The 25,919-nt window shown below is 56.5% G+C and overlaps 2 protein-coding genes and 1 pseudogene across 2 annotated transcripts; 2 read left to right on the top strand and 1 right to left on the bottom strand.

Moving 5' to 3' along the window:
* The first annotated feature begins 480 nt into the window (after window positions 1-480).
* On the top strand, window positions 481-10,871 carry KLC3 (kinesin light chain 3). Its single transcript, XM_049787286.1, has 13 exons — window positions 481-554; window positions 6,350-6,564; window positions 7,358-7,588; window positions 8,567-8,654; window positions 9,018-9,228; window positions 9,327-9,414; window positions 9,501-9,602; window positions 9,775-9,948; window positions 10,169-10,259; window positions 10,329-10,369; window positions 10,462-10,568; window positions 10,654-10,717; window positions 10,800-10,871. Exons 2-13 carry the CDS (start codon window positions 6,355-6,357, stop codon window positions 10,869-10,871), a joined length of 1,479 nt encoding a protein of 492 aa, XP_049643243.1. The 5' UTR covers window positions 481-554; window positions 6,350-6,354.
* LOC126028941 (uncharacterized) lies at window positions 8,122-8,239 on the top strand (annotated as a pseudogene).
* On the bottom strand, window positions 10,027-24,281 carry ERCC2 (ERCC excision repair 2, TFIIH core complex helicase subunit). The gene is made up of 22 exons (XM_049787250.1): window positions 24,177-24,281; window positions 21,660-21,737; window positions 21,523-21,585; window positions 21,251-21,364; window positions 20,059-20,175; window positions 19,844-19,960; window positions 19,029-19,152; window positions 18,836-18,932; window positions 18,580-18,713; window positions 18,316-18,484; window positions 17,681-17,799; window positions 15,529-15,598; window positions 15,249-15,318; window positions 15,042-15,143; window positions 13,895-13,958; window positions 13,219-13,340; window positions 12,207-12,299; window positions 12,047-12,119; window positions 11,899-11,969; window positions 11,468-11,611; window positions 11,231-11,374; window positions 10,027-11,140 (listed from the first exon to the last, which is right to left on the bottom strand). Exons 1-22 carry the CDS (start codon window positions 24,207-24,209, stop codon window positions 11,048-11,050), a joined length of 2,211 nt encoding a protein of 736 aa, XP_049643207.1. The 5' UTR covers window positions 24,210-24,281; the 3' UTR covers window positions 10,027-11,047.
* Between the last annotated feature and the right edge of the window lie 1,638 nt (window positions 24,282-25,919).

Here is a 25,919-nt window from a genome sequence, read left to right on the forward strand (position 1 = left end):
CAGAGAGCACCGGCTTAAGCAAAGCCTTGAAAAGGTAGAAACACCACCGGCCGGGGATCCAAAGTCTCCCAGGCCCTGAAATCCATCGTCCTGGGTACCCGAGATTGTTCTCTGATCTGTTCCCAGAGGGCGGGCGGAGTCTTAGTTATAAATGGGCGTGGCTTCGTGTGGGCGTGGTCCATCTCCGGGGCGTGGCTTCACCAAAGGATCGTGTTCTAGCCTGTGGGCGTGGCGTTTGTTGTCGGGGCGTGGCCTCGTGTGTGGGCGTGGCCTCACAGCCTGGGTGGGACATCACCAACGGGGCGTGGTTTTTACACAGGGGCGTGGCCTCAGTTATGGGCGGGGCCCCAGGCCGGGACGTGTCTCACCTGCGGGCGGGACAACACCAGGGGGCGTGGTCTCATGTGTGGGCGTGGTCTTACCTGTAGGTGGGGCCTCACCTGCGGGAGCCGCCCCTGGAGCGCAGCTGGGAGCGTCGGGGAACTGTGCGCGCGGAGTGCGGACTCGGCGGGGCGCGTCGCCCGGGAGCGGTCCCCGGAGCCCACGGAGCCCAGGTGAGCCCCAGGAACGCTGGGCGGGAGTCCTGGGGGCAGCCAGGGAGGCGCAGGGTCAGCCCGGAGCACCCCTGGGCCCGCTGGCCTGGCGGATGGAGACAGGCCTGGAGGTCTCTGGACACCCCGCTTTCCGCCCGGGGGCTCCCCAGAGTCGGGAGGCCCATCTGGGACCGCGGCCCCCAACCCCCACTGCACCCCGGGAACAGGTAAACAGGAGCAGGGCAGGGCGGAGCCTCGGGGACCAGCCCTTGAGACGGGCCCAGCTGGGAAGCTGGGGTGCAAAGTGACTTGACTTGCAAACTAGAGGAAAGTTGGGTTGGGGGTGGTTGAGGGGTCGGCAGGCGATTCAAGGGGGGGCCGCCTGCCTGCCAGGGTGTGTAAGAGAGAGATCTGGGGTCCTTGAATATGTAAGAAAGTGAATGGAGTTCAGAGTTGTGACCCCTCTCCAACTCAACTGCTTGCAAGATGCAGGATGAAAAGCTCAGGGGTACATGCATGTTTGAATGTTTGCATATGTGTGCGTGGAGCAGGTGTGTGAGGGTGTCAGGTTGGGTTGGCAGGCGATCAGGGGGCCTCCTGCCTGCCAGAGTATGTAAGAGAGAGATATGGGGTGCTTGGATGTGTGAGAAAGTGAATGGAGTTCAGAGTTGTGACCGCCCCCAACTTAACTGCTTGCAAGATGCAGGATGAAAAAGCTCAGGGCTACATGCATGTTGGAATGTGTTTGCATGGTATAAGTGTGTGAGAGTGTCAGGCTGTGAGTCGGAGCTGTGCGGGTTCCTGTGTCTGCTGTGTGCCTCTGTGTTATCCTCTGTCTCCCTCCCTGCTTGTGTCCCAGGAGAGGCTCCGAGCAGCAGGTGGTCTGTGACTTGGGGTGGTGGCCACCAGGGAGACAAGGCTGGTACTTGCTGTCGTTGCTTCTGTGATTGTGCACACTGGGCTCGAGTGCCGTTTGGGGGGGTTCTCTTGATATTGGGGGAACAGCCCAGCAACTGACCGTGGGGTCATCTTCCCGTGGTTGCAGGCAGGCGTGTGAGGCTGTGCTGAGACCATCAGCCTAGCCACCTGCTGAATACCCAATGGGGGAGGTTGCGATAGTGAGGGGGGACCAGGTTGACACTATGTGATGAACTTGGGAGATGCTGAGATGTGAAGTGAGGCTAGAGTTTTGTTTGTTTCTTTGGGCCACACCTGGCAGCACTGAGGGGTTACTCCTAGCTCCACATTCAGGAATCACTCCTGGCGGTGCTCGGAGGACCATAAGATGTCAGGGATCAAACTTAGGTCAGTAAACTCCTAGCTGAGCTATTGATGCAGCCCCTTCCTAAGTTTTGAGCCCCCTAAAAGCCCCAAGATGGTAGTACTGAGGGGCTGTTCCTGACTCTTCCCAGGAGTTCCATAACAGATCACCCCTGGCAGTGCAACCCAGGGCTCCCCCACTTTTTTCTTTTTGGGCCACACCCGGTGACGCTCAGGGGTTACTCCTGGCTATGCGCTCAAAAGTCGCTCCTGGCTTTGGGGACCATATGGGACGCTGGGGGATCAAACCCCAGTCTGTCCTAAGCTAGCTCTGGCAAGGCAGACACCTTACCTCTAGCGCCACTGCGCCGGCCCCTCATTTCATCCTTTTGAGTCCCCCCAAATTGTCTAGTTTTGTTTGGGGGCCACAGTCATTGATGCTCAGGAGTCATTCTTGGTGGGACCATATGGTGCTGGGGAAGGAACCGGGATCCGCAGCATTTGAGCAAAGCAAGCACCCCACCCCCCAATACTATCTCTCTGGCCCTAGCAGTCTAGTCTTTCTTGAGGAAGCATGCTTCCTAGCAGTGTTTTGCACCTAGAACTTGGTATTGCTGATCACAAGTTTTTTTTGGGGGGGGGGGGGGCTAGGGGGACAGGTTTGGGCCATACCAGGCAGGACTCCGGGGCTATTCCCCAGCTCTGTGTTCAGGAATGAACCCTGGCTGTGCTTTGTGATTTTGTGTGGTGCTAAGAATCCAACCAGGGGCTGCCATCCGCAAGCCAAGCGCCTTAGCCCCTGAGCTCTCTCTGCCCATGAGCGATTTTATTGAACCCAGCCTGAAAGGAGGGGGTGGGCACTGTCTACACCACAGACCCTTCGTACCCCTTTCTTCCAGCAGAAGAACCTGCACTCAGAGCCCTTTGCCTGTCATGTCCATGTCTGATTTTGGTTGTTTGTTGTTGTAGTTATTGTTTTGGGGGGCCACACTCAGCGGCGTTCAGGGGTTACTCCTGGCTCTGCACTCAGAAATTACTCCTTGCTCAGGGGACTATATGGGATGCCGAGGATCGAACCTGTGTCTGTCCTGGATTAGCCCATCAGCAAGGCAAATGCCCTACCACTGTGCTACCACTCCAGCCCCTCGTGTTCATGTCTGGCTGCATCATGCATGGGGGATGATCCAGCTGGCCTAGCTAGGTGTGGAGGAGATGTGGGCTGGAGGAAATGGGGTGACGTTAAGGGGGTGGTCCATGAGGGTCCTGGAGGTCAGGGGTTTGCAAGGAGGTCAGGGTGTGCAGGATAGTTGAGGTCACTGAGGGCTCCGTGTATGGGGCGGTAGTTAGCTGAGGACTGTTTGGAAGTTCGTGGATTGCCTTTCCTGCGGGCAACCCTGGAGGAGTCTGTCTTCCTGTAGGCCCAGGGTTTGCTCTTCTGGAGCTGAAGCTGCCAGTAATTGGGGTGTTGCTCCAGAGGTGAGTGCTTGTGTGGGATCCCCTGTGATCCCCACACAGTGGCTCCCAATCTTGTTTGTGTTCACGTGGGACCCACTCCTGGCCAGGTTCAGGAGACTTTGAGGTGCCAGGGATCCAACACAGGGCTCCCACACACTTCAACCTTTGAGTCCTCCCCTGTCACCTCCTGAACTGTATTTTTGTTTGGGGGCAACAGTTAGGGGTGCTCAGGAATCATTCCTTGTAGGACCATAAGGGGTGCCAGGGATTGAACCCAGATTGGCCATGTGCAAGGCATGTACCCTACCCACTGTGCTACCTCTTCGGCCCCCCAGTTATTATATTTATTTAAAATAAGGGTCATGTCCAGCAGTGTTGGGGGCCATCATGGGCCGCTCTCTCTAGCCCTGTGAGTTGTATTTGTGTGTGTGTGTGTGTGTGTGTGCGCACTCGCGCCTGTGCCACACCGGGTGGTGCTCAGAACTTACTCCTGGTTCTGCACTCCTGGCGGGCTCAGAGATGGTTGTGGGGATGAAAGCTAGTTTAGTTGTGTCAACGCAAGTGCCCTGCCCAATGTACTATCATTTCAGCTCCGTGATTTTTATGTTTGTTTTATGTTTTGGGGCCATACCTGGCAATGCTCAGGGGTTACTCCTTGCTCTATGCTCAGGGATCACCCCTGGCAGTGCTCACAGGACCATATGGGATGCCGGAGATTGAATCCAGGTCAGTTTCTTGCAAAGTCCTGTGCAAAGTACCTGCTGTACTATTGTCCTAGCCCCTTAATTTTCTTTCTTCCTTTTTATTTATTTTTTGGGGAGTCACACCCAGCAGCACTCGGTTACTCCTGGCTCTACATTCAGAAATCGCCCCTGGCAAGCACGGAGGCCCATATGGGATGCTGGGATTCGAACCACCATTCTTCTGCATGCAAGGCAAACGCCTTACCTCCATGCTATCTCCCCCCCCTTTTTTTTTCAGTTGTATTTTGAAGACAGGGTGTGTGTGTTATTCCTGAGTATGTTTATATATATATATATATATTGTTTTTGGGCCACACCCAGCGGTGCTCAGGGGTTACTCCTGGCTGTCTGCTCAGAAATAGCTCCTGGCAGGCACGGAGGACCATATGGGACACCGGGATTCGAACCAACCACCTTTGGTCCTGGATCGGCTCCTTGCAAGGCAAAGGCCACTGTGCTATCTCTTCGGGCCCATGTTTCTATTTTCTAAGAAAGTGCTGTGTGTACGTATGTGTGTGTGATCATGTCATATCGAAAAGATACATCAGGGTCTGGAGTGATGGTGCAAGCCGTAGGGCGTTTGCCTTGTATGCGCTGACCTAGAACGGACCACAGTTTGATCTCCCAGTGCCCATATGGTCCCCTAAGCCAGGAGTGATTTTTGAGCATAGAGCCAGGAGTAATGAGCGTCACCAGGTGTGGCCCAAAACCCAAAATAAATAAATGAAAAAGAAAAGATGCAACAGGGGCCGAAGAGATAGTATAGTGGGTAGGTACTTGCCTTGCACACAGCTAACCTGGGTTCAGTTTCTATCACCCCACATGGTCCCCCAGCCCTGTTAAAATTGATTCCTGAGCTCAGCCAGGAGTAAGCCCTGAGCACTGCCAGGTATGACCGAAACTGCCCCCCCCTTTTTTTTTTGGTTTGGTTTTTGGGGGGTCACACCTGGCGGTGCTCAGGGGTTACTCCTGGCTGTCTGCTCAGAAATAGCTCCTGGCAGGCACAGAGGACCATATGGGACATCGGGATTCAAACCAACCACCTTTGGTCCTGGATCGGCTGCTTGCAAGGCAAACATCGCTGTGCTATCTCTCCGGGCCCCCAAACTGCCCCTTTGCATGAAATAAAACACCGAGCAGTGTTGCCTGGCAGGTTTTTAGGGAGACCTCTCCAACAGTGCTCAGGGGACATGGTGACCACTCCTTGTGCTCGGTAACCCTTGATGGTTCAATGCTGGGGTCCAGATGGTGCTGGGAATCCCCAGGGCCATGCTGCAGGGATGGAACAGGGCCCTGCACCCCAAACTACAACCTATGTCTCCCTGCCTTCAGGGGTAGAAGAAAACTATTAAAAACCACTTAAGTCTGAGGTCTCCAGAGGCACCCGCTGTATCATCACCCTATCACCCCCACAGGCCCACATTAAGTCGCAACTCCAAGGCCCCCTCGCCCATTCTCACTCACGCCTGAGACCCTCTGCTGTCTCGAAGCCCGTGTGACATCCACGGCCACACCTGCCACGCGTGTCCCCACTCGCCCAGCCTGGACACGCCTGTTTACAGCTGAGGGCGGCCCCGGATCCTCAGGGTCTATCTGTCAGCTGTCAGCTTCTGGGCCAACCTATGGGCCCCCACACCCTCCTGCACTCACCCGGAGCTCCCCCCAATCCTGGGAGGCTGTGGGCGGGCATCTGCTAAACTTACAGCACCCCAGCCCCTCCACCCCTGCCCAGGCTCCGCCCCCCCAGTGGCCCAACTGGTTCCCCAGAAAACACCCAGCAGGAGAGAGTGAGCTCACAGAGCACCCACACAAACCCTCCCACCAGGCCCAGCTCACCCGGCTTCTAGGTCAGGGAACCGGGGGTCAGGGGCGCTGCATACAGCCCAGGTGAGCTACTGGCAGCTGGCACCACTTTCAGGTTCCTTTGACTTTTTTTTTTGGTTTTGGTTTTTGGTTTGGGGGCCACATCCGGCAGCATTCAGGGGTTATTCTTGGCTCTGTGCTCAGAAATCACTCCTGGCAGGCTCAGGGGATCATATGGGATGCCGGGGATTGAACCCAGGCCGGTCCTGGGTCAACTGCTTGCAGGGCAAACGCCTTACCACTGTGCTATCATGCTGGCCCCTTTGGGGTTCCTTTGAGTGGAGCAGCTTTCAGAGACAGAGGAAGAATTTATTTTCCCGGAACTGGGGATGGGTGTGGCTCCCCATTCCCCCTTTTCTAAGAGGCACAGAGGGCCGACTGCTTGGGGATGCCCTCTGGGAGAAGGAGGAGGGGTCCTGCCAGTTGGCATGGAGGTGGGAGAGCCGGCCTGTTCGTCACACACAGTGACACCCCCCAATACCGGCTTCCCTACAGGCATCATGTCGGTGCAGGTGGCTTCTCTGAGCCCCGAAGAGCTGGTCCGGCAGACACGGCAAGTGGTGCAGGGTCTGGAGGCACTGCGGGCTGAGCACCATGGCCTGGCTGGGCACCTGGCAGGCGTGCTGGCGGGTGCGGAACTCCTGGAGGAGAAGCAGCAGGTTCTGAGCCAGTCGCTGGAAGCCATCGAGCTGGGGCTGGGTGAAGCCCAGGTAAGAGAGATGGATGAGCCAGAGGGAGCCATCAGAAAAAAGGTGGGGGGCCCGGAGAGATAGCACAGCGGCGTTTGCCTTGCAAGCAGCCGATCCAAGACCAAAGGTGGTTGGTTCGAATCCCGGTGTCCCATATGGTCCCCTGTGCCTGCCAGGAGCTATTTCTGAGCAGACAGCCAGGTGTGGCCCAAAAACCAAAAAAAAAAGAAAAAAGAGAAAAGGTGGGGCATCTGGGCAGCATTGAGGGTGCTCGTGTGTCATCACTGGGTCCTCCTGGAAAACTGTGGGTGCTGCAAGGTCCTGGAAGCTCCCTGGATGCAACTGAAAAGGTCCCTGAAGGCCAGAGCAATAGCACAGCTGGGAGAGTGTTTGCCTTGCATGTGGCCAACCCAGGTTCGATCCTCAGCATCCCGTATAGTCCCCTTAGCCTGCCAGGAGAGATTCTTGGGCTTAAAACCAGGAGTAACCCCTGTGCACGCCAGGTGTGTCTACCCCCCCCCCAAATAATGAGGCCAGAGAAATAATACAGTGGAGAGGGTGTTTGCCTTGCATGTGGCCAGCCCAGGTTCGATCCCCAGCATCCCATATGGTTCCCTGCCTAAGTGCAAAACCCAGGAGTAAGTTCTGAACACCCAACACAAAGCATAAATAAATGTTCTGCCTCTGGGAATCTCTGGAGCTAATATTGGGCATCTCTGAAGAAAAAGGGAGAGAAGGGGGTGCTCTGGCCTGTGGCTCGGCCCTGGCGGGTCCAGGGTGGGGTGGTGAGCTGCCCACTGGCCCCCCCCTCCAGGTGCTGCTGGCGCTCTCGGCTCACATGGGCGCCCTGGAGGCCGAGCAGCAGCGGCTGCGGGCCCAAGCCCGGCGGTTGGCACAGGAGAACGCATGGCTGCGGGAGGAACTGGAGGAGGCGCAGCGGCGGCTGCAGGCTAGCGAGGTGGCTGTGGCCCAGCTGGAGGAAGAGAAAAACCACTTGGAGTTCCTGGGCCAGCTGAGGCAGTATGATCCGCCTGCTGAGAGCCAGGTGTGTGGGTGACGCCTGCAGCCTCCCCCCATGTGGGGGGGGGGGGGCGGAAATGACATAGGGTGGGAGATCCCAAGGGTTAAGGCACCTGCTTGGCACTCAACTGCCTCCATTCCATCCCTGGCATCACTAGATAGGGTGCCCTAGCATTGCCAGGTTGTGGCCCCAACTGCCTCCCCAAAACCCTGGGGGGTCTGGAGCAATAGCACAATGTCACGGGTTTGATCCCCAGCATCTTGTATGGTCATCTGAACCTGCTTTTGTTTGTTTGTTTGTTTTTCTTTGGTTTTTGGGTCACACCCGGGAGCACTCAGGGGTTACTCCTGACTCTATGCTCAGAAATCATCACTCCTGGTGGGCTCTGGGGACCATATGGAATGCCGGAATTCGAACCACCATCCTTCTGCTAGCAAGGCCAATGCCTTACCTCCATGTTATGTCTCCAGCTCCAAGAGTGAATTTCTGAGCGCAGAGCCAGGAGTAACTCCTGAGTGCCACTGGGTGTGGCCCAAAAAACAAAAAAAGGGGGGCTCGTCTATGGCCATACCACCCCGAACGCACCCAATCTCGTCTGATCTAGGAAGCTAAGCAGGGTCGGGCCTGGTTAGTACTTGGATGGGAGACCGCCTGGAATACTGGGTGCTGTAGGCTTAAAAAAAAAGGGGGGGGGGGCTCCCTGAAACCCTCTTTCACCTGAGAGATGCAAGATAAGAGAGGCAGTGCCAGAAATATGTGCTTCGCACGATCTATTCTGGTCGATTCTTCCTCATTGTGTCTTCAGGAACCTCTGACCCCGGCCAAGGTTCCAGGCCCGTCACCTCCAGCTATGTGACCCCCAAAGGGTCAGCCAGCTTACAGAGCTAGGTCTTCCTGTGAGGCCCCAATCTAGGGCAGACCCCTGCATACCAGGAAGCTCCCAGGCTTTCCCCAGGCCCCCCACTTTGAAATAAGTGACACCCTCTCTCCTGTGCCCTGCAGCAGCCGGGATCCCCCATTCGCCGAGACAGTTTGGCTTCCCTGTTCCCCAGTGAGGAGGAAGAGAAGAGAGGTAGGGGTACCCCAGAGGGTGGGAAGAAGAGACATAAGGGTGTGAGGTACAAGAGAGATGGGGGTGTGGAAGAGAGAAGAGATAGGGTGCAGAGTGGCAGAGGAGAGAGATGGAGATGTGGGGTGGAGAGAGATGAGAGTTTGGGATAAGGGAAGGGGAAAGTGGGGTGCAGGTGCAAGACGAGAGCAAGAAAAGAGGTGGGATCCCTGTTTGGGGTACGGGGTGGCAGGGAGGAGAGTGGCAGTAGGATGTGGGTGCAGGCGTGTTGAGCATCAGGACAGAGTGGGGGTGTTGGGGGCTGAAGCCAGCAGGTCCTGTGTGGGCCCTGGTGGTGTGGGGTCTGCAGTGACCACAGTTCCCCCATCTACCCATATCTCCCAGCAGATGCTCAGGCAGCCGCCCAACAGGGTGGCTATGAGATCCCAGCACGCCTGCGAACTTTGCACAACCTGGTGATCCAATATGCGGGCCAGGGGCGCTACGAGGTGGCCGTGCCACTGTGTCGCCAGGCGCTGGAGGACCTAGAGCGGACCTCAGGCCGCTGCCACCCAGACGTGGCCACTATGCTCAACATCCTGGCTCTGGTGTACCGGTGAGTCCCAGGGACAGGCCCTGCAGACACTCGGGGAGGTAAGCCCGGCGGGAGTTGGGGGACAGCCGAACCCAGGGGTCCCTGTGCCCCTCCCATAGGGACCAGAACAAGTACAAGGAGGCCACAGACCTGCTCCACGATGCCCTGCAGATCCGAGAGCAGACCCTGGGCCCAGAGCACCCTGCTGTGAGTTGGGGGTGCTCTGGGGCAGATAGGGGGTGCTGAGGGCTGTCTGCCCCCCTTTGAGCTTCGGTTACCCCTAACTTCCACAGGTGGCCGCAACCCTCAACAACCTGGCGGTGCTTTATGGGAAGCGGGGCCGCTACCGCGAGGCTGAGCCACTGTGCCAACGTGCCCTGGAGATCCGAGAAAAGGTGCCCTCTTCCCCGCAGCCATTTTGGACCCCCGCACCTCTTAATTCCTTCCCTCCTTCCTGCTAACCAGGCCAGGGTGCATCTTGGGCCTCCCTCCCCACCTGTGAGCCTGTGACCCCTGGACTGTTCAGGCTGTACCCCTGGCACTGACCAGATGTCCTTCTGTGCCCAGGTCCTGGGTGCTGAGCATCCCGATGTGGCCAAGCAGCTCAACAACCTGGCACTACTGTGCCAGAACCAGGGCAAGTTCGAGGAGGTGGAGCAGCACTACGCACGTGCCCTGAGCATCTACGAGGCCCTGGGGGGACCCCATGACCCCAACGTGGCCAAGACCAAGAACAACCTGGTGAGGGTGATGGGAGACCCCAAGAACAGCAAATGCAGAACAAGAAGCCAAGAAACAAGATGTATCTTTATTTGGGGGGGGGTGCACAGTGTCTAGAAAGGAGCTGGGTGGGGGGGAAGAGGTCCAGGGTACTGCTGTTCAGAATGTGGGAGAGGCAGAGATGGTACCCTGAGACTGGAGTGAGGGGCGCCCAGTTGATTACTGAGTCCCCCCTTTGCAGGCGTCCGCCTACCTGAAACAGAACAAGTACCAGGAGGCAGAGGCTCTGTACAAGGAGATCCTGAGTCAGGAGAACCTGCCGGCACCCCTCGGTGAGCACCCAAACCTTGGCCCCCCAACGTTTGCATCCCCCCAACTTCAACCACCCCTTTTGTCCCCAGGGGCCCCGCAAACAGGCACAGCTGGTGTTTCCGAGCAGCAGGTGAGGAGGGTCAGGGCTGGGTGACCCTCTCCAGGGCTGGGATGCAGAAATGCAGGGTTGGGGGGGGCTCACTGGTATCCCCCCCACCCCAGCCCCTGCGCCGGAGCAGCTCCCTCTCCAAGTTCCGAGAGTCCATTCGGCGCGGGAGCGAGAAGCTGGTGTCAAGGATTCGGGGAGAGGTGGCCGCAGGGACCAGCGGGTAAGTGACCTAATAGGGAGGATGTGGGGCGGTGTCCTGGACCCTCAGGACTGGTGGGGTCACTCAGGCGCCCCTTCCGGTGTAGGATGAAGCGAGCCATGTCGCTGGGCATGCTGAACACGGATGGGGCGCGGGCTGCCAGCACCCAGGTGAGGTGCCACTGGGTGGGCAAGATGGGGCAGTGGGCAGGGGCTTGGCCCAGCTGGTGGCTAATCTTTCTGCTGTCCCCAGTTCTCCAGCCACCACCTGAGCAAGGCTTCTCGGAACCTCAGCGCCAGCACCCAGGACCTGGGCCCCCGCTGAAGCGCACAGGGGCCCGGGACAAAGAAGATCAGGGCTTAGCCAGGATGCACATAGCCCTTGGCCTCTCTCCTCCCTTCCCCACCCTCTTCCTGCCTCAAATGTCCATTAAAGCTGTCGGGGGGCAGCCGGGGTACATATGCCTCGTGGCCTTTGGGAATCCCGCCGTGGGGGTGGCGCTACATTTGCTGGGCGATCTTCTCCACCCTCTTCAGCGTCTCCTCTGACTGCAGCTGCTCCAGACTGAGCAGGGACAGGCCCAGCTGGTCCTCCTACAAGGAGGATAGATGTTTGGGGAAGCCTGTCCCAGGGGCACAGAGCCTGGGTCCCCTCTGGGGATGGCTGGGAGGGGCGGGGCTTACCCGGTGGAAGGGCTGTGCCATCTGCCGCAGGAAGTACTTGGCCACCTGCACCCCCTCGTCCACCGTCAGGTTGAGGTTGGCATCCGTGAGGTGCTCCTGGATCCAGCGGGGCAGCTTCCCCCGCTTGTCCGCCCGGGCGAACCGCTGAGGACAGGGAAGGGGAAAGGGTGTCAGGGTCCCCCACTACCCAGGCACAGAGGGGTCTGGGGAGCAGGCAGGGCCCCCACCAGCCCTCACCTTGTCAGCGAAGATCATCAGGCCATAGTCGGTTTTGCCCCGGATGGCCCGGCCCACACACTGGGCCGCATGGCGCATGGCATCGAAGGTGAGAAAGTCATTCTCCCGGATCTGGAACTGGTTCCGCAGGTACTCCAGCCGTGCCTGGGGGGCCCAGGTATGTGTGTATTGAGAGAGGGGACCCTACTGGCACCCCCAAGTCCTGGATCACCCCCTTTTGGGGGGCATTTGGGCCACACCCGGCACGCTCAGGGGTTACTACTGGCTCTGCGCTCAGAAATTGCTCCTGGCAGGCTCAGGGGAGCATTTGGGATGCTGGGGATTGAACCCGCTTCCATCCTGGGTCAGCTGCATGCGATGCAGATGCCCTACCGCTCTGGCCCCAGGATCACCCCCTTTCTGAGCCCGGGTCTCCATCCCTCTCTGCCCACCTTGAGAATGCGGCTCTGGGTGTAGACATAGGGAACGCCGAACATGATAACCGCGCGCCCGTAGTGGTGCACTGGGGGGTAAAGGAGGCAGGTGATGGGGTTGTCCAGAGGGGTCAGGGCAGAGGGCACGGGGAGGCCTGCAGCTCACCAAAGTCGATGCCTTCTGACACTTTTCCTCGGGCTACCGAGAGCAGGATGGCCCCGCGGCCGTTCTCGCAGGCCTGGAGGGAAGTCGAGATGCCACATGTCATTGTGGGGCTGTCACCGTGTGTCACCTCTCTGCTGTCCCCCAAAACACACACACTTACCTCCTGGTACTTCTCCAGCGCCACACTGGTCTCAGCCCCGTCTTGGGTCTCAATGAAGAGCAGCTTATTCCTCTGGATGTTTTCAAGAATGCCCTGGGACAGGGGGTGCAGAGGCGGGATTAGTGGCACAGCTAGCCAGGTCACCCCAATTTGGCTTTCAGGCTTCCCTGGCCCAGTAGATGGTGGGGTGAATTTCAAAAGGAAAGTTGGCTGGCTAGTGATTGGTGGAAAGACAGCCTGGGGAAACCCAGAGACTTATGACTTCTGGCCTAGGAGACCCCAGCATTGACCTAGGAACAGAATGGCTCCAGTCCAGCACTGGCCATGGTGGCTGGACCATATGACTTCACATGGCCCCACATGGGGCCCGAGCAGCAAGAGGTGTGAAGGCTTAAATCTAGTAGCCCCCCATCCCAACCTGGGGTGTTCCAAGCTCCCTGATGATTACTTTGATCTCCCCAACATTTGGGGACACTCAGAGTTGGGTAATATACATCCCCACCCCCACCCAGTACCAGCATGCAGCTGATCTGGGTCCTATCATCAGCATCCCGTATGGTTTCCTGTGCATCACCGGAAGTGATCCCTGAGTGCAGAGCCAGGAGGAAGCCCTGAGCACTGCCAGATGTGGGCCCCCCGCCCAAAAAACAAAAGGACTCAGAGCCCAGTTGGCACTCCTTCCAGAAAGCCGGGAATTCACACACACACACACACACACACACACACACACACACACACACACACACACACACACACACACACACACACACACACACACACACTGCACATGCCAGCCTTCCAGAACCTTCTACTAGCCTGTCACACCTGACAAAGTCTCCACACTAAAGCCCTCTATGTACCCAAGGTGCAGTGTTCTGGGGGTATCCCCCAAAACAGGGAACAAGTAACCCAGAAGGTGGTCCATTCCAATGTCTCTGTTGTGTGAGGGGACATGTGGGGGGGGGGCCACAGGGTCCAGAGCTGGGGAATGACTCCCCTGGTGACAGCCTACCTGTTCGTACCAGGAGGCCACGGTGCTCTCCATGTACTGGTAGCTGGTGAAGAAGGCCACGATGCCATCGGGGACCACAGATGACATCTCCAGCAGGAGGTTTCCATAGTTCCGGATCACCGCTGGGGGGTAGAATTTGGGGATGGTCAGAGTTTCCTGTCTCAGACTTGGGGTTTTTCCTAAATACCCCACTGAGTGGTTGCAACATGGACTCCACTAGGCTTCCAGGCCAGCAGGAGGGCCGCACCCCTGCATGCTTGCAGGCTGGGTCGCATGACCAGCCATGGCCATGGACCCAGCCAGCTGGGCTCCCCTAGGAGCTGAGATGCTCCCACTTTCCACTCCAATGTGCCCTTGGCTGGGGAAAGGGTAGCTCCTGGTGATTTTCTTTTTTTAAACTTTATTTATTGATTGATTGGTTGTGGGGTCACACCCAGCAGCACTCAGGGGTCACTCCTGGCTCTGCACTCAGAAATCACCCTGGCAGCCTAGGGGACCATATGGGATGCCGGAAATTGAATTGGATCTTTCCCAGGTGGGCCACATGCAAGGCAAACGCCCTACCACTGTGCTATCTCTCCGGCTCCCCGGTGACTCTCAATAGCCTGAATCCCTTTGGGTGATCAATCACTGCAACTCACACCACTAACAACACCCTTATCCCTGGGCAGCTTACCAATGTCCTCACGAGTCTCAAACTTGGAGCTGATGGCCACCTGGTCATTGCCGCGGCCGATGATCTGGAGAGAGCCCAAAAGGTGACTGGAAGCCATCACTCTTATCTGCACCCCCTGCCCCCTGCTCTTCCTGACTGGGAATGGACCCTTGGTCACTCTGGGAACTGGGGCTTAGGGCCAGAGAGGCTTGGCCACATGGCCCCAAGGGACTGCAGGAGAGAGAACCTTACTGGAGAGATCCAGAACAGTGTGTGTCCCAAACTGGGGTACAGGGCGGCTCATCCCTGTCACTTCCCAAGGCTAGGAAGCCCTGGAAACTCCAGATGTTCCATTTGGGCACAAAAATCCTTAGAGCAACCACTTCCTGGAGTAGATGTCAGCCCCGCCTTTAGAAGCCTAGGCACTTCTCCTGGGCCTTTGCTGCTGTAGCTCACTTTCACAGGAGGTTTCACATCTGGAAAATCCCTTCTATGTGTTTAGGGGTAGATGGGAGGGGCACACCTACCTAGGTGGTAGGAGGGATGGAGCCCAGGATTCCCACATGCAAAGCCTGCATTCCAATCCCATGATTAAATAACCACACCGGCCCCAAATCCTCTGTTCTGAAACCAATCCGGGGGCTGGAGTGATAGCACAGCAGGGCGGGTGTTTGCCTGGCACATGGCCAACGAGGGTTCAATCCCAAGCACCCCACAGGCTCCCCTTTAAGCACTGCCAGGAGTAAATCCTGAGTGCAGAGGAGGTGTATTCCCTGAGCATCACCGGATGTGGCCCCCAAAAACAAAACAAAACAAAACAAAATTTTTAAATAAAAACAAATATAGCACATCCGGCCTAGTAGGTGAAAAAAGGGAGTGGAGGACTGGGTGACATGCGCACAGATGTGTATGCAAAAGGCGGCACAGCAACCTAACCAGGATGACAGTCAGGTTGTGAGCACAAGGTGGGGGTACAACTGTCCCCAAGCCAGGCTCTGGGCTCCCATCTATTAAAGCCCCCCAGATGCCCAGGAGGAGTGAAAAAAAAAAAAGTTTCCAGGAAGGACCAGGAGGGGAGGAGCTAGTGGGAGCCACGCCCCCAGGGAAACGGGTGGAGGGGGCCCACTTCTGGCTCCGCCCAATTGCCCTCACCCTTGTGCACACGCACCATGGGGCAGAGGCAGACTCGAGCCAGGGTCATGGTGAAGGTCGCCATGGTGACAGGGTGGAAGTCCAAGATCTTGGGGTAGATGTCCAGGGGGGACAGTGTCTGTAGAGCAGGGACAGTGGATGACGTCTTAGCAAGAGCAGTCAGGCAGGTGGATACTGAGTGCCCAGCAGAAAAGGGGTACTGGGGGGAGGGCAGAAGTCTCACCCCAGAAGTGATGATGACAGACTGGAAACGTTCAAACACGGGCTTGATGGCCAGCGAGGCGTCCATGCAGCTGTGGGGCAAAGGGGACGGTGGGCACCAGACAGGGACCATAGGGGAATGGGTTGACCCTTTTCTTTAAAGTTTTTGGGTCACATCCAGTGATGCTCAGGGGACCAGATAGGATGTCAGGTTTTGAACCCAGCTCGAAACTCAGGTCAAGTGTGTGCAAGGCAAACACTCCCCGATGTGCTCTCTCAGTTTCCCTGATCCCTAAACTCACCTGAAGTGCAGGACGGGGTTGGCAATGGTGGGGGTCCTGTCATCAAAGGGCTCGATAATGATGGTGAAACCTGCAGGAGACACCCCAAACCCTTCAACAGGCCGGCCACGTGTACCCCACCTTGAAACCCAAGCACCTGAACCCAATATACCCCACCACCAGCACCACCACACACCCTGCCTGACCTCCCCCAGGGCTGACCTAGGCAAAGGGTCATGGAACAGCTCTAGCTGAGAGCAGGATCAAGTGCCCCCAGACTCTCCTCACCCCTCCCACAGGCTGCTCAATCCTGCCCATGGCTCAGGCCTGCCACCCCCTTTCTGAGCCCTGGTCAGTTTTGCTCAGAACAGGGCCTGCCCCAGCTCACCCCCACAGGGAACCTGTGAGGCCCAAGTTAGGAATATCCGTCTCTTGTTCTGAAGCCCACCATGGCTTCCTCCATGTTTCTCCCAGGCTCCAGGGTTTTTATGGGCCCCTCCAAACCCAGTCTAGCCTCTTGTTTGAGGATGCCCTGTCTGTCTCTCTAGCCCTGATGTCTGGACCCTCCCCCAGATAGCTCCATTGTCAGTGCTCCTCCAAGACCCTCTGGCACCCCTCCCAGAACCCCCACTGGGCCCCCAGCAGGCAAATGTGCTATCTTACAGTCTTTCCAGGGCTGAAGAGATAATACAGTGGGGAGAGCACTTGCTTTGCATGCAGCTGATCCAGGCTCAATCCCCGGCACCCCATATGGTCCCCAGAACACTGCCAGAAGTGACCTCTGAGTGCAGAGCCAGGAGTAATCCCTGAGTACCCTTGGATGTGGCCCCAAAACAAAACAAAACAAAAAAGAGAAAAAGAAAAACATAAGATAGTTTTAACCTTGCCCTTATGCTTCAGTGGTGGGGACACTGGGACAGGACAGGGGAGCCCTGAGGAAGGGGGTCAGGCCTACTCAGGGAATCAGAAGGGGCTGCCTGGAGGAGGGGACAGTGATCTAAGAACTGAAGGAGGAGAAGGAAGTTGTGAGGGTTGTTCTGAGATTAGAGTTGGGAGAAGGGGGCGTGGGGAAGGGGATGCCCCAGGACAGCGGAGGGAACAAGGTGGACCAGAGGGATGGAGGGAGGGAGATATTTCTGGGTCCCCTCCCCTTGCTGCAGAGGTTAAGGTGGACACAGGGGGAAGCAGAAAGGGGGATTTTGCTGTCCTGCAATCGCAGCTAGTCTAACCTGGTTTCCTGGAGAGACAAGTGTCTCCAGAGTCAGCCTGGGCCTGGGGCCAGCTGTGAGTGGAGAGAACTGGAAACTCTGACCGGAAACGGGGGAATGGTTGATAGGTTGGGGAGCAGGATTTCAGCACCCCACAGTCTCCAGAGTCTTCTTGGTGAGGCCCAGCTGGTTCCCCCACAGCACTACACTGTCTGAATTATGCAGCTGGGGCCCAGGATGACCAGCTGGGCCTCTAGAACCCCTGAGTTCCACATGGGAACACTACCTCATTGGAATAATAAAACAATAACCCTCCAGGAATTGTCCCCTCTCTAGGGCAAGTCAGAAGTCTCATTCTTGTTCTTTTCTTTCTTTTTCCTTGTTGGTGTTTGGGCCACACCCAGCAGAGCTCAGGATCCTGGCCCTGCACTCAGGAATCAGTCCTGGCTGTGCTTCAGGTACTATATAGGATGAGGGGGATCAAACCCAGGTCATGCCTTACCCGCTGGACTCGCTCTCTGGTTACTGAGCCTCATTTTGTTTCGGTGTTGGGGCCACACCAGGTGGTGCTCAGTGGACCATATGGGATGCCAGGGAGCAAATCTGGGTTGGCTGCATGTAAGGGTAATCCCTTCCTGCTGGACTATCTCTCTGACCTCTGAACTGCACGTTTGACCCCTCTCCCCTAGCCCTGACACCCCAGCACCCAGCCCTACCTCCTGACCTCACACTTCTCTCCAAACTTTCTCTGGCTCTCCTTGGCCCAGGCTCCTGACCACCCCCAGAGTAAGCTATCACCCCAGATGGCTCCTGGGAAAAGCCAACCTGAGCCTCAAGCATTCTTACTCAGGAACCAGTATGTCCAGACCTGGGGCTGCCCACAAGGGCCTCAGGTCCGCAGGCCACTCAGCCAACTCCCACTATCTGCCACCGGGGGCCCCACTGCCAAATGCAGACCAGCTCACCCTTGGCATAGGTGCTGACGAGGGTAGCGAAGTTGGCAAGGAGGGTGAGGGGGGAGAAGTCAGCCAGGTCAGCAATCTCCAATGTGTGCAGGAGGGAACGGAGGCGCTCGGCACAGAACCTGTGGGGAGAGAGGGAAGTTTGGGCTGGCTGGGGTGCACCCGGCCCCTCCCCACCATCACAGGCACCGTCTGTCCTGTCTCCCCTGAGACCAAGGACTGTCTCTGTTGGTCCCAGGGAGAGATGGACCAAAAGGCATGAGTGTTTGCTTTTTGCGTTGTTTTGTTTTTAGGCCACACCCGGCAGTGCTCAGGGGTTCCTCCTGGCTCTGCACCCAGAAATCGCTGCTGGCAGGCCTTGGGGACCATATGGAATGCTGGGGACTGAACCCAGGTCTGTCCCAGTTTGGCCTTGTGCAAGGCAAACGCCCTGCTGCTGTGCTATTGCTCTGGTCTCATCAGTGCTTGCTTTGCATGCAAGAACCCGGGTTTGACTTCCCTGGATTAATGGCATGGGTTCCTTCTTCCAAATCCTTGATTTGTGAAAAGTCCAAGCCAGCAGGGGCACCGGGTTCTGCTGCCTCTCAACCCCGAGCCTCTCCAATGGCTCAGGCACAGCCAGAAGTAGCGGGGTGCACCTGAGTGGCTTGCGCTGGATGCACACACGCTGTGCCAGGCTGCTGAGGAAGGCGGGTGGGCTCTCCTGCACCACATGCTGCACCCGTAAACGCCACTTGACGAACTCCAGCAGGCGCCTCAGGAAGCTAAGGAAATGCTCGGCCGTGCGGATGGAGCCGGGCACGGCCTCTGCAGGGAGAGGGGAAGTGGGTGTCAGCGCCCTAGGGACCTCCGGCAGGCGGGCAGTCAGGCGCTATGGGCTGGTAGGGGCGGGTGGGGCTCACCCTGCAGCACCTCGTCGGGCAGCACCGGGTTGGCCAGGTGGGCATCAGTCTCCCGGGCCACGCTGGCCTCCCGCAGCCCCTCCACCAGGCGTCGATATTCCTCCCGCAGCCGCTGCTCATCCGTCTCCTTGATCCTGCAGGTATGTGGGGTTGATTGGGACGTGCCAGGGGACGCCTGCGGGTGGAGTGGGTGGGGTGCAGGGTTTCCCTGGGCGAAGACCAGCCAGGGACAGACAGAGAGGGGTCCAGCCCGCACCTGCGCACTGTCTTCTGCAGCGTCTCCAGGTTGCTCTGGCAGCGATCGAGGGTCCGGCGGGTAATGTTGACACTCATGGAGTCGATGCAGACATTATCTGGAAGGAGATCAAAGGGGGGGGCAGGGTCAGTCGGGCTGGCAAGCTGGCATCGCCCTCCCACCCACCTCCCACTCTGGCCCTCTCGCTGCTCACCGATGTTGTGGGCCTCGTCGAAGACCACCACGGCCTTGCGCGCCAGCTCCTTGGACACCAGGTCGGCGATCTTGGGATCCAGGAGGTAATGGTAGCTGTACACCACCACGTTGGCGTGCAGGATCTGAGCAGGCGACAGAGACCGGGTGATGCTAGCTGGTCTGTCTACACCCACCTTGCCTCACTTCCCAGGGGTCCCGAAGGTGATTTTTGACAGTGCGCCGATAGGGGATCAGAGAAGGGACAGAGACAGCTGGGTGAAAGGGCCCACGAGCAAACCAAGAGGAGGAGCTAGACAGCTACAGGCGCGGACCAATAGGAGAGGACACATAGGAGCTCTCATATCAGACCAATAGGAGAGAAGGACAGATTATGCACTTAGATTCAACCAATAGGAGAGGACACATACGTGCTCAGACCCAACCAATAGGAGAAAAGGATACATACACGCTCAATTCAACCGATAGGGAAGAAGGACACATACGTGCTCAAATCAGACCAATAGGAGAGAAGAACATATATGAACTCAGAACAGACCAATAGGAGAGTAAGACTGATACGCGCCCAGATCAAACAATAGGAGAGAAAGACAGATACGCGGTCAGATCAAACCAATAGGAGAGAAGGACAGATATGCAGATCAGACCAATAGAAGAAGTGGACCCACACAGGCACTGACCAATAGCAGAAAAGGACAGAAAAGACATGCCAAAGGGAAAGAGAGACATAAGGGCGGACCAATAGGAGAGATGGATGGATACAGGCACAGACCAATCAGAGACGGATATTCAGAGACCACGCCCCCACCTGCTCACCGAGTAACGGGCCAGGAAATAGGGGCACCAGCCGTGGCGCTGGCCCAGGGCCTTGAGGTCATCCAGGTTGTAGATGCCAGCGGGGAGGGGCACCTGGCGCCCGTGGGCATCGAATTCCTGGGGTGGGCCAGGAGAGAGCATGGGGCAGTCAGGGGGTGCAGGGTCATGCATGGCCAATCTCCCTCCACCACCTGCCCCATGGGCCCCATGGGCACCTCGTAGAAGCGGCAGTGGGGCAGGCTGGGGTCCTGCTGGTACTGGGCGCGCACGTAGGATGCGGTGAGGCTGTGGCACTTGCCGTCCACATCCTTCCCGAAGCGCAGGGGCGTCACCTGGGGCGGGGACAGGTGTGCAAGGGACAGGTCAGCACCCAGATGTGCTGGGGAGCACATGGAGCTGTCTGCACCTCGCCTGGCAATTGGGGGGATCTTTCTGTCCCATCTAGGTGAGATGGGGGCTTCTGGACTGCGGGAACCTCAGCCTGCTTCATTCCCCAACAGGGAAGACATCCCAGGGTCGTTTGATGCAAGAGCCACAAGTGGTCCATGGAAGGCCCAGAGGGTGCTTGCCATAAGGTTCGATCCCTGGCATCCCCTATGGTTTCCCAATCACCAGGAGTGATTCCTGAGCTCAGAGCCAGGAGTTACACCAAAGCACCACCAGGTATGGTCCAAAAGCAAACAAAATAAATAGAGTGGTTCATGGAAGGGCCAGAGAGCTCAACAGATTGAGCATGTTTCATTATTTAAATTTTGGGGTTTTGTTTGGGGATCACCTCCAGCGATGCTCAGCTTTACTACTGATTTTGAATTCAGCAATTTCTCCTAGTGGTACATGGGTGGGGGCTATATGGGATGCTAGAAATTGAACCCAGTTGCAAAACAAGCACCCTATGTACTGCACTATAGTTCAGGCCCCTAAGCACCTGCATTAAAGGCTGGGATGAAGTTTGATGCCTGGCACCACATGGTTCTCCCCAGTCACTGCCAAGTGCTGTCAGGAACATACCCCTGGACTCACTAGAAAAAAAAATTTTTTTTAACCCTCCCTGGGTTGGGGTAGAGTAGGAAGGCTCCATGGATGAGCTGTGCTTGCACAGGTGAAGAACAGAGCCAGTGGGGTCAGAGTGATAGCACAGTGGTAAGGCGTTTGCCTTGCACACAGGCAACCCTGGACAGGCCGGAGATCGATATCCGGCATCCCATAAGTTCCCTGGAAGTTGCCAGGAGCTATTTCTGAGTGTAGAGCCAGGAGTAACCACTGAGAGCTGCTGGGTGTGGCCCCAAACCCCCTCCCCACAAAAAAAAAAAAAAAAGAAACAGAGCCAAAACTGGACAAATGGGACAAGAACTCTGAGCGGCCCTACACACCGGACCCTAGTCCCAAGTTCCCCACCACTGGGCTCACCTCAGGATGGATACAGAGGTTTTTGCGGGAGCTCAGCGCCAGCCCTAAAAATGGCAGCTTCTCACCCTCTTGCTTCTCATAGAAGTTGATCAACTTTCGAAGCTCTTCAATCACCTGTTCCCAGAAAAGGGAAAATGGGGGAGAGTCAAACCCAGCCAGAGCCTTGCCAGTGTCCCCCAAGACACCCCACTGTGTGTTGATAGCAAATACAGGAAGGAGAAGATTCAGGGCAAGGGGCCAGCTCTTGGGGTGGGGGAGGGCGCCCAGCTCACCTTCTCGATCTCGGGCACAGTTCTGGAGCAGTAGATGAGCTTTGTCACCTCCAGCGGATATGCCTGCGGCCAACAAGGGGCTCAGCTTTCACCCTGCCACCTCCCAGGCCCAGCCTTCTCCCAGCCCGGACACTCACCCGCTGGTAAGCCATGATCAGGGCCAGCAGAGACACTGTCTTTCCTGTACCTGAAGGCATCTCCAGAACTCCATGGCCCTGCATGGTGCAAGCAAAATTAAACACAGACTCTCAGATCTGCCAAGGACACAGATTCTGGGGATACCTCCTGAACTCCCCACTTCACAACACGGAATAGGAGGACAATACAGTAATCATTCTGGGTGCAGGGGCTCCAATCTATCCCCCTTCTGGCAATTCTTTGTTGAATGGTTTTAGGTAAATGTTCCACCTTTCTGGCCTTACAGTGCTCCTGTCTGAAATGGGCCTAATCACGCCTCCAAGCAAGGCTAAAGGAATTACCAAGACAGACTATTGGGCCTGGAGTGATAAAATGCAGGTAGGGTATTTGCCTTGAATATAGCTAACTCAGTTCAATCCCCAGCATCCCTGATGTCCACCAAGCCTGCCAGAAGTGATTCCTGAGCACGGAACCAGGAATAACCCGAGAGTGCCACCAGGTGTGGCCCCAAAACAAAAAAGACAGACCATTATAGGGAACACCATATTTGATAATAGCAAGCCCTTGGTTGGTTGTGGGCTACTTGGTTCTGTGCTCAGGGCTCACTTTTGGTGGTTCTCAGGGGACTATCTAAGGTGACAGAAATTGAGCTGTATGCCAGGTAAGCATCCTACCTGCTATACTATCTCTTCAGCTGGTTAAATTTCTTTTGTCCCTGTTTTTGTCTCTGTATATGTATATATATTTGGGGGGCACACCCAGTGATGTTCAGGGGTTACTCCTGGCTCTGTGCTCAGAAATCGCTCCTGGCTCGGGGGACCATATAGGATGCCAGGGGATTGAACTGTGGTCTGTCCTGAGTCAGCCACGTGCCAGGCAAACGCCCTACCAGTGCACCATTGCTCTGGCCCATCAAGTTGAATTTCTTTCTTTTTTTTTGGGGGGGGGGGCACACCCCTTTGATGCTTAGGGGTTACTCCTGGCTAAGTGCTCAGAAATTGCCCCTAGCTTGGGGGGACCATATGGGACGCGGTCCTTCCTTGGCTAGCGCTTGCAATGCAGACACCTTACCTCTAGAGCCACCTCTCCGGCTCCAAATTTCTTTCTTTCTTTTTTTTTTTTTTTTTTTTTTTTGGTTTTTTGGTCACACCCGGCAGTGCTCAGGGGTTATTCCTGGCTCCATGCTCAGAAATTGCTCCTGGCAGGCACGGGGGACCATATGGGACGCCGGGATTCGAACCGATGACCTCCTGCATGAAAGGCAAATGCCTTACCTCCATGCTATCTCTCCGGCCCCCCCAAATTTCTTTTAAGAAAAAAAAAAATCTGGGCCCGGAGAGATAGCACAGCGGCGTTTGCCTCGCAAGCAGCCGATCCAGGACCAAAGGTGGTTGGTTCGAATCCCGGTGTCCCATATGGTCCCCCGTGCCTGCCAGGAGCTATTTCTGAGCAGACAGCCAGGAGTAACCCCTGAGAATCGCCGGGAGTGGCCCAAACCCCCCCCCCAAAAAAAAAGAAAAAAAATCTAATGAGACGGTTGGGGAGATGCAAGTTTTACGTGTGGGAGGGACCCCAGTTCTAATACCTGCACTCCAGAATCAGGTGTGCTCACATCCATAAAGAGGAAAGTATGGGAAAGAAAGAAAAATAAGGGCCTGGAGAGATAGCACAGCGTTTGCCTTGCAAGCAGCTGATCCAGGACCAAAGGTGGTTGGTTCGAATCCCGGTGTCCCATATGGTTCCCCGTGCCAGCCAGGAGCTATTTCTGAGCAGACAGCCAGGAGTAACCCCTGAGCACTGCTGGGTGTGGCCCAAAAAAAAAAAAAAAGAAAAGAAAAGAAAAGAAAAACAGGGTACAGAGTGATAACACAGCGGTCAGTGTTTGCCTTGCTTGCGGCCAAACCGAGTTTGATCCCCAGTATCCCATATGGTCCCCCGAGCCTGCCAGGAGTAATCCTGAGTGTCACCGGAGATGTGGCCCCAAAACCAAAAACATAAAGGAAAACATGGCCAAGTTCACAACATGATTCAATCTCCTACTGATACTTGGGGTCAGAAACATTTAGAAGTGGAAGGACATGAGCAGAGCATTATAAGATGCTCAGCAGCATCTCCGCCTGCTAGATGCCAACAGCAGCCTGCTTCGGCTTCTAGGACACCCAAGAAGGTCTCCAGACATTGCCAAAAGTCCTGGGGGTGGGAATTGGGGTGGGGAGTAACCTCGCCCCTTGGCCTTCACTAAGTCAGGCAGAGTTGATCTGATTGATTCGTTTGTCTTGGGGGGTACATTCTGCGGGAAAGGGGGGTAGTCTAAGGCATGCACCCCAACTGTGGAGTCCTGGGCCCCAAACCTGGGTGCCCACTCCACAATTCACCCCCCTGGGTGCAAAATTGGGCAATCTGAGCCTTTGATCAAAGCCAGCCGCGGTGGGCCAAAGCCCGAGGGGTTTCTACAGGCCAGGGGCACAGCGGGGTGGTCTCGGGGTGCAGCGGGGGTGCCCCCCAGGAGCGCCCACCTTAGCATCCAGCGTGCGCTTGAGCTCCAGCATGTAGGAGAACTGCTCCGGGTAGATGTAGTCGTAGGGGAAGTAGACCAGCAGCCCGTCCACGTTGAGCCTAGCGGCGGGGACTCGGGGTCAGTCCCCCCAACACTCCGGGGGGAAGTCGGGGTGCAGCTCGCAGCGCCCCCAACCAGTCCCGGATCCTTCTCCGGATCCCCCTTGACATCTCCCCACTGCCCAGCCCAGAACTCTCCGGCCGCTACGCTCCACCCCCGCCCCTCCGGCCTCCCCTCGCCCGGCTCGGGTCCCCCCATCACTGCGATCCCCAGTCGATCGCCGGCCAGCAGCAGCCCCAGGTCCCCATCTCACTTCATGGCGCCCGCGTAGGTTGACGGCGGAGGTGGCACGCCCCCTCATGAATATTCATCAGAAAGGTTGGACGGGGAGGGGCTCGCGTGCCTTCCTCGCGAAGCCATTGGCTGTTCCTACCTATTACTACAGGAGGGGCGGGAGTATGAGGATACGACGCGTGCGCACAAGAACCCAAGGGCTGCGATCCGCCTCCTCATGAATATTCAGTAGGTAGAGGGAGGGGTTCGCTTGCCTTTCTCGCGAAGCCATTGGCTGCTCCTACCTGTCACTCCAGGAGGCGGAAACAAGAGGGTATGGCGCGTGCGCACAAGAACCCGAGGACGGGCGATTACCTAGACAGGGAGGATGGTCGAATACCGAGAGCAAAACTTGGGAGGAGAGCCGAGAGAATCGATCTCATTCATTAGGCCTTTCTCCAGCTCTATAGGAAGGGGAGGGGAAAATGTCCGGGAAATTGGGGATCAGTTTGGAATGGTTGCTCTACACCAGAAATATGCACTTATGAAATTGCTAATTAGGACTGTGGAGGTTCCTTGAGCCACGACAAGACAGGATTCAGCCCTGCTTACTGCCCCTGTGGTCCAGAATGCAAGCAACAAAATAATAATGCAAGAAATGCTATAGGCTGGAGAGATGGTACAGTGGGTAGGGCACTTGCCTTACATAGGACGACCCAGGTTCAATCCTCAGCAGCCCATATGGTCCCCTTAGCTCACCAGAAGTGATTCATGTTGTTCAAACCTCAAGCCAGGAGTGCTTCCCCCTTAAAAAACATTCCTAGGATGGGCCTAGAGCTATAGTATAGTGGTAGGGTATTTGCCTTGCACGCAGCCCACCACCTGGGTTCGATCCTCGGTATCCCTTATGATCCTCCAAGCACCACCAGGAATGATTCCTGAGTGCAGACCGAGGAATAACTCCTGAGCACCACCCGAAGTGACCCAAAGAAATAAGTTTCTTGGATAAAGTTTCCTATATTGAGTTAAGATAATTTATTGAGTTCAAAGGATAGCTTAAAGAGCTGAAGCATGTGTCTTGCATTCACTAGGTCCGAAGTTGGGTGGGAGGGGGGGCAGAGAGATAGTATAGCTGGTAAGGATCTTGCCTTGTATCTGGCTGACCCTGGTTTGATCTCTGCATCTCTCTATATTGTCCCCCAAGCCCCTCCAGAAATGATCTTCAATAAAATTTTTTTTTTGATTTTTGGGCAGTGCTCAGGGGTTACTCCTGGCTCTGGCTCTGCCCTCAGAAATAGCTCCTGGCAGGCTCTGGGGACCATATGGAATGCTGGGAATGGAACCTGCATCCGTCCTGGGTCGGCTGCATGAAAGGCAAAAGTCTTACCACTGTGCTATCTCTCCGGAATAATTTTTAAGTGCAGGAATG

This window comes from Suncus etruscus, chromosome 14 (genome assembly GCF_024139225.1).
Source record: "Suncus etruscus isolate mSunEtr1 chromosome 14, mSunEtr1.pri.cur, whole genome shotgun sequence".
Classification (NCBI taxonomy): Eukaryota; Metazoa; Chordata; class Mammalia; order Eulipotyphla; family Soricidae; genus Suncus; species Suncus etruscus.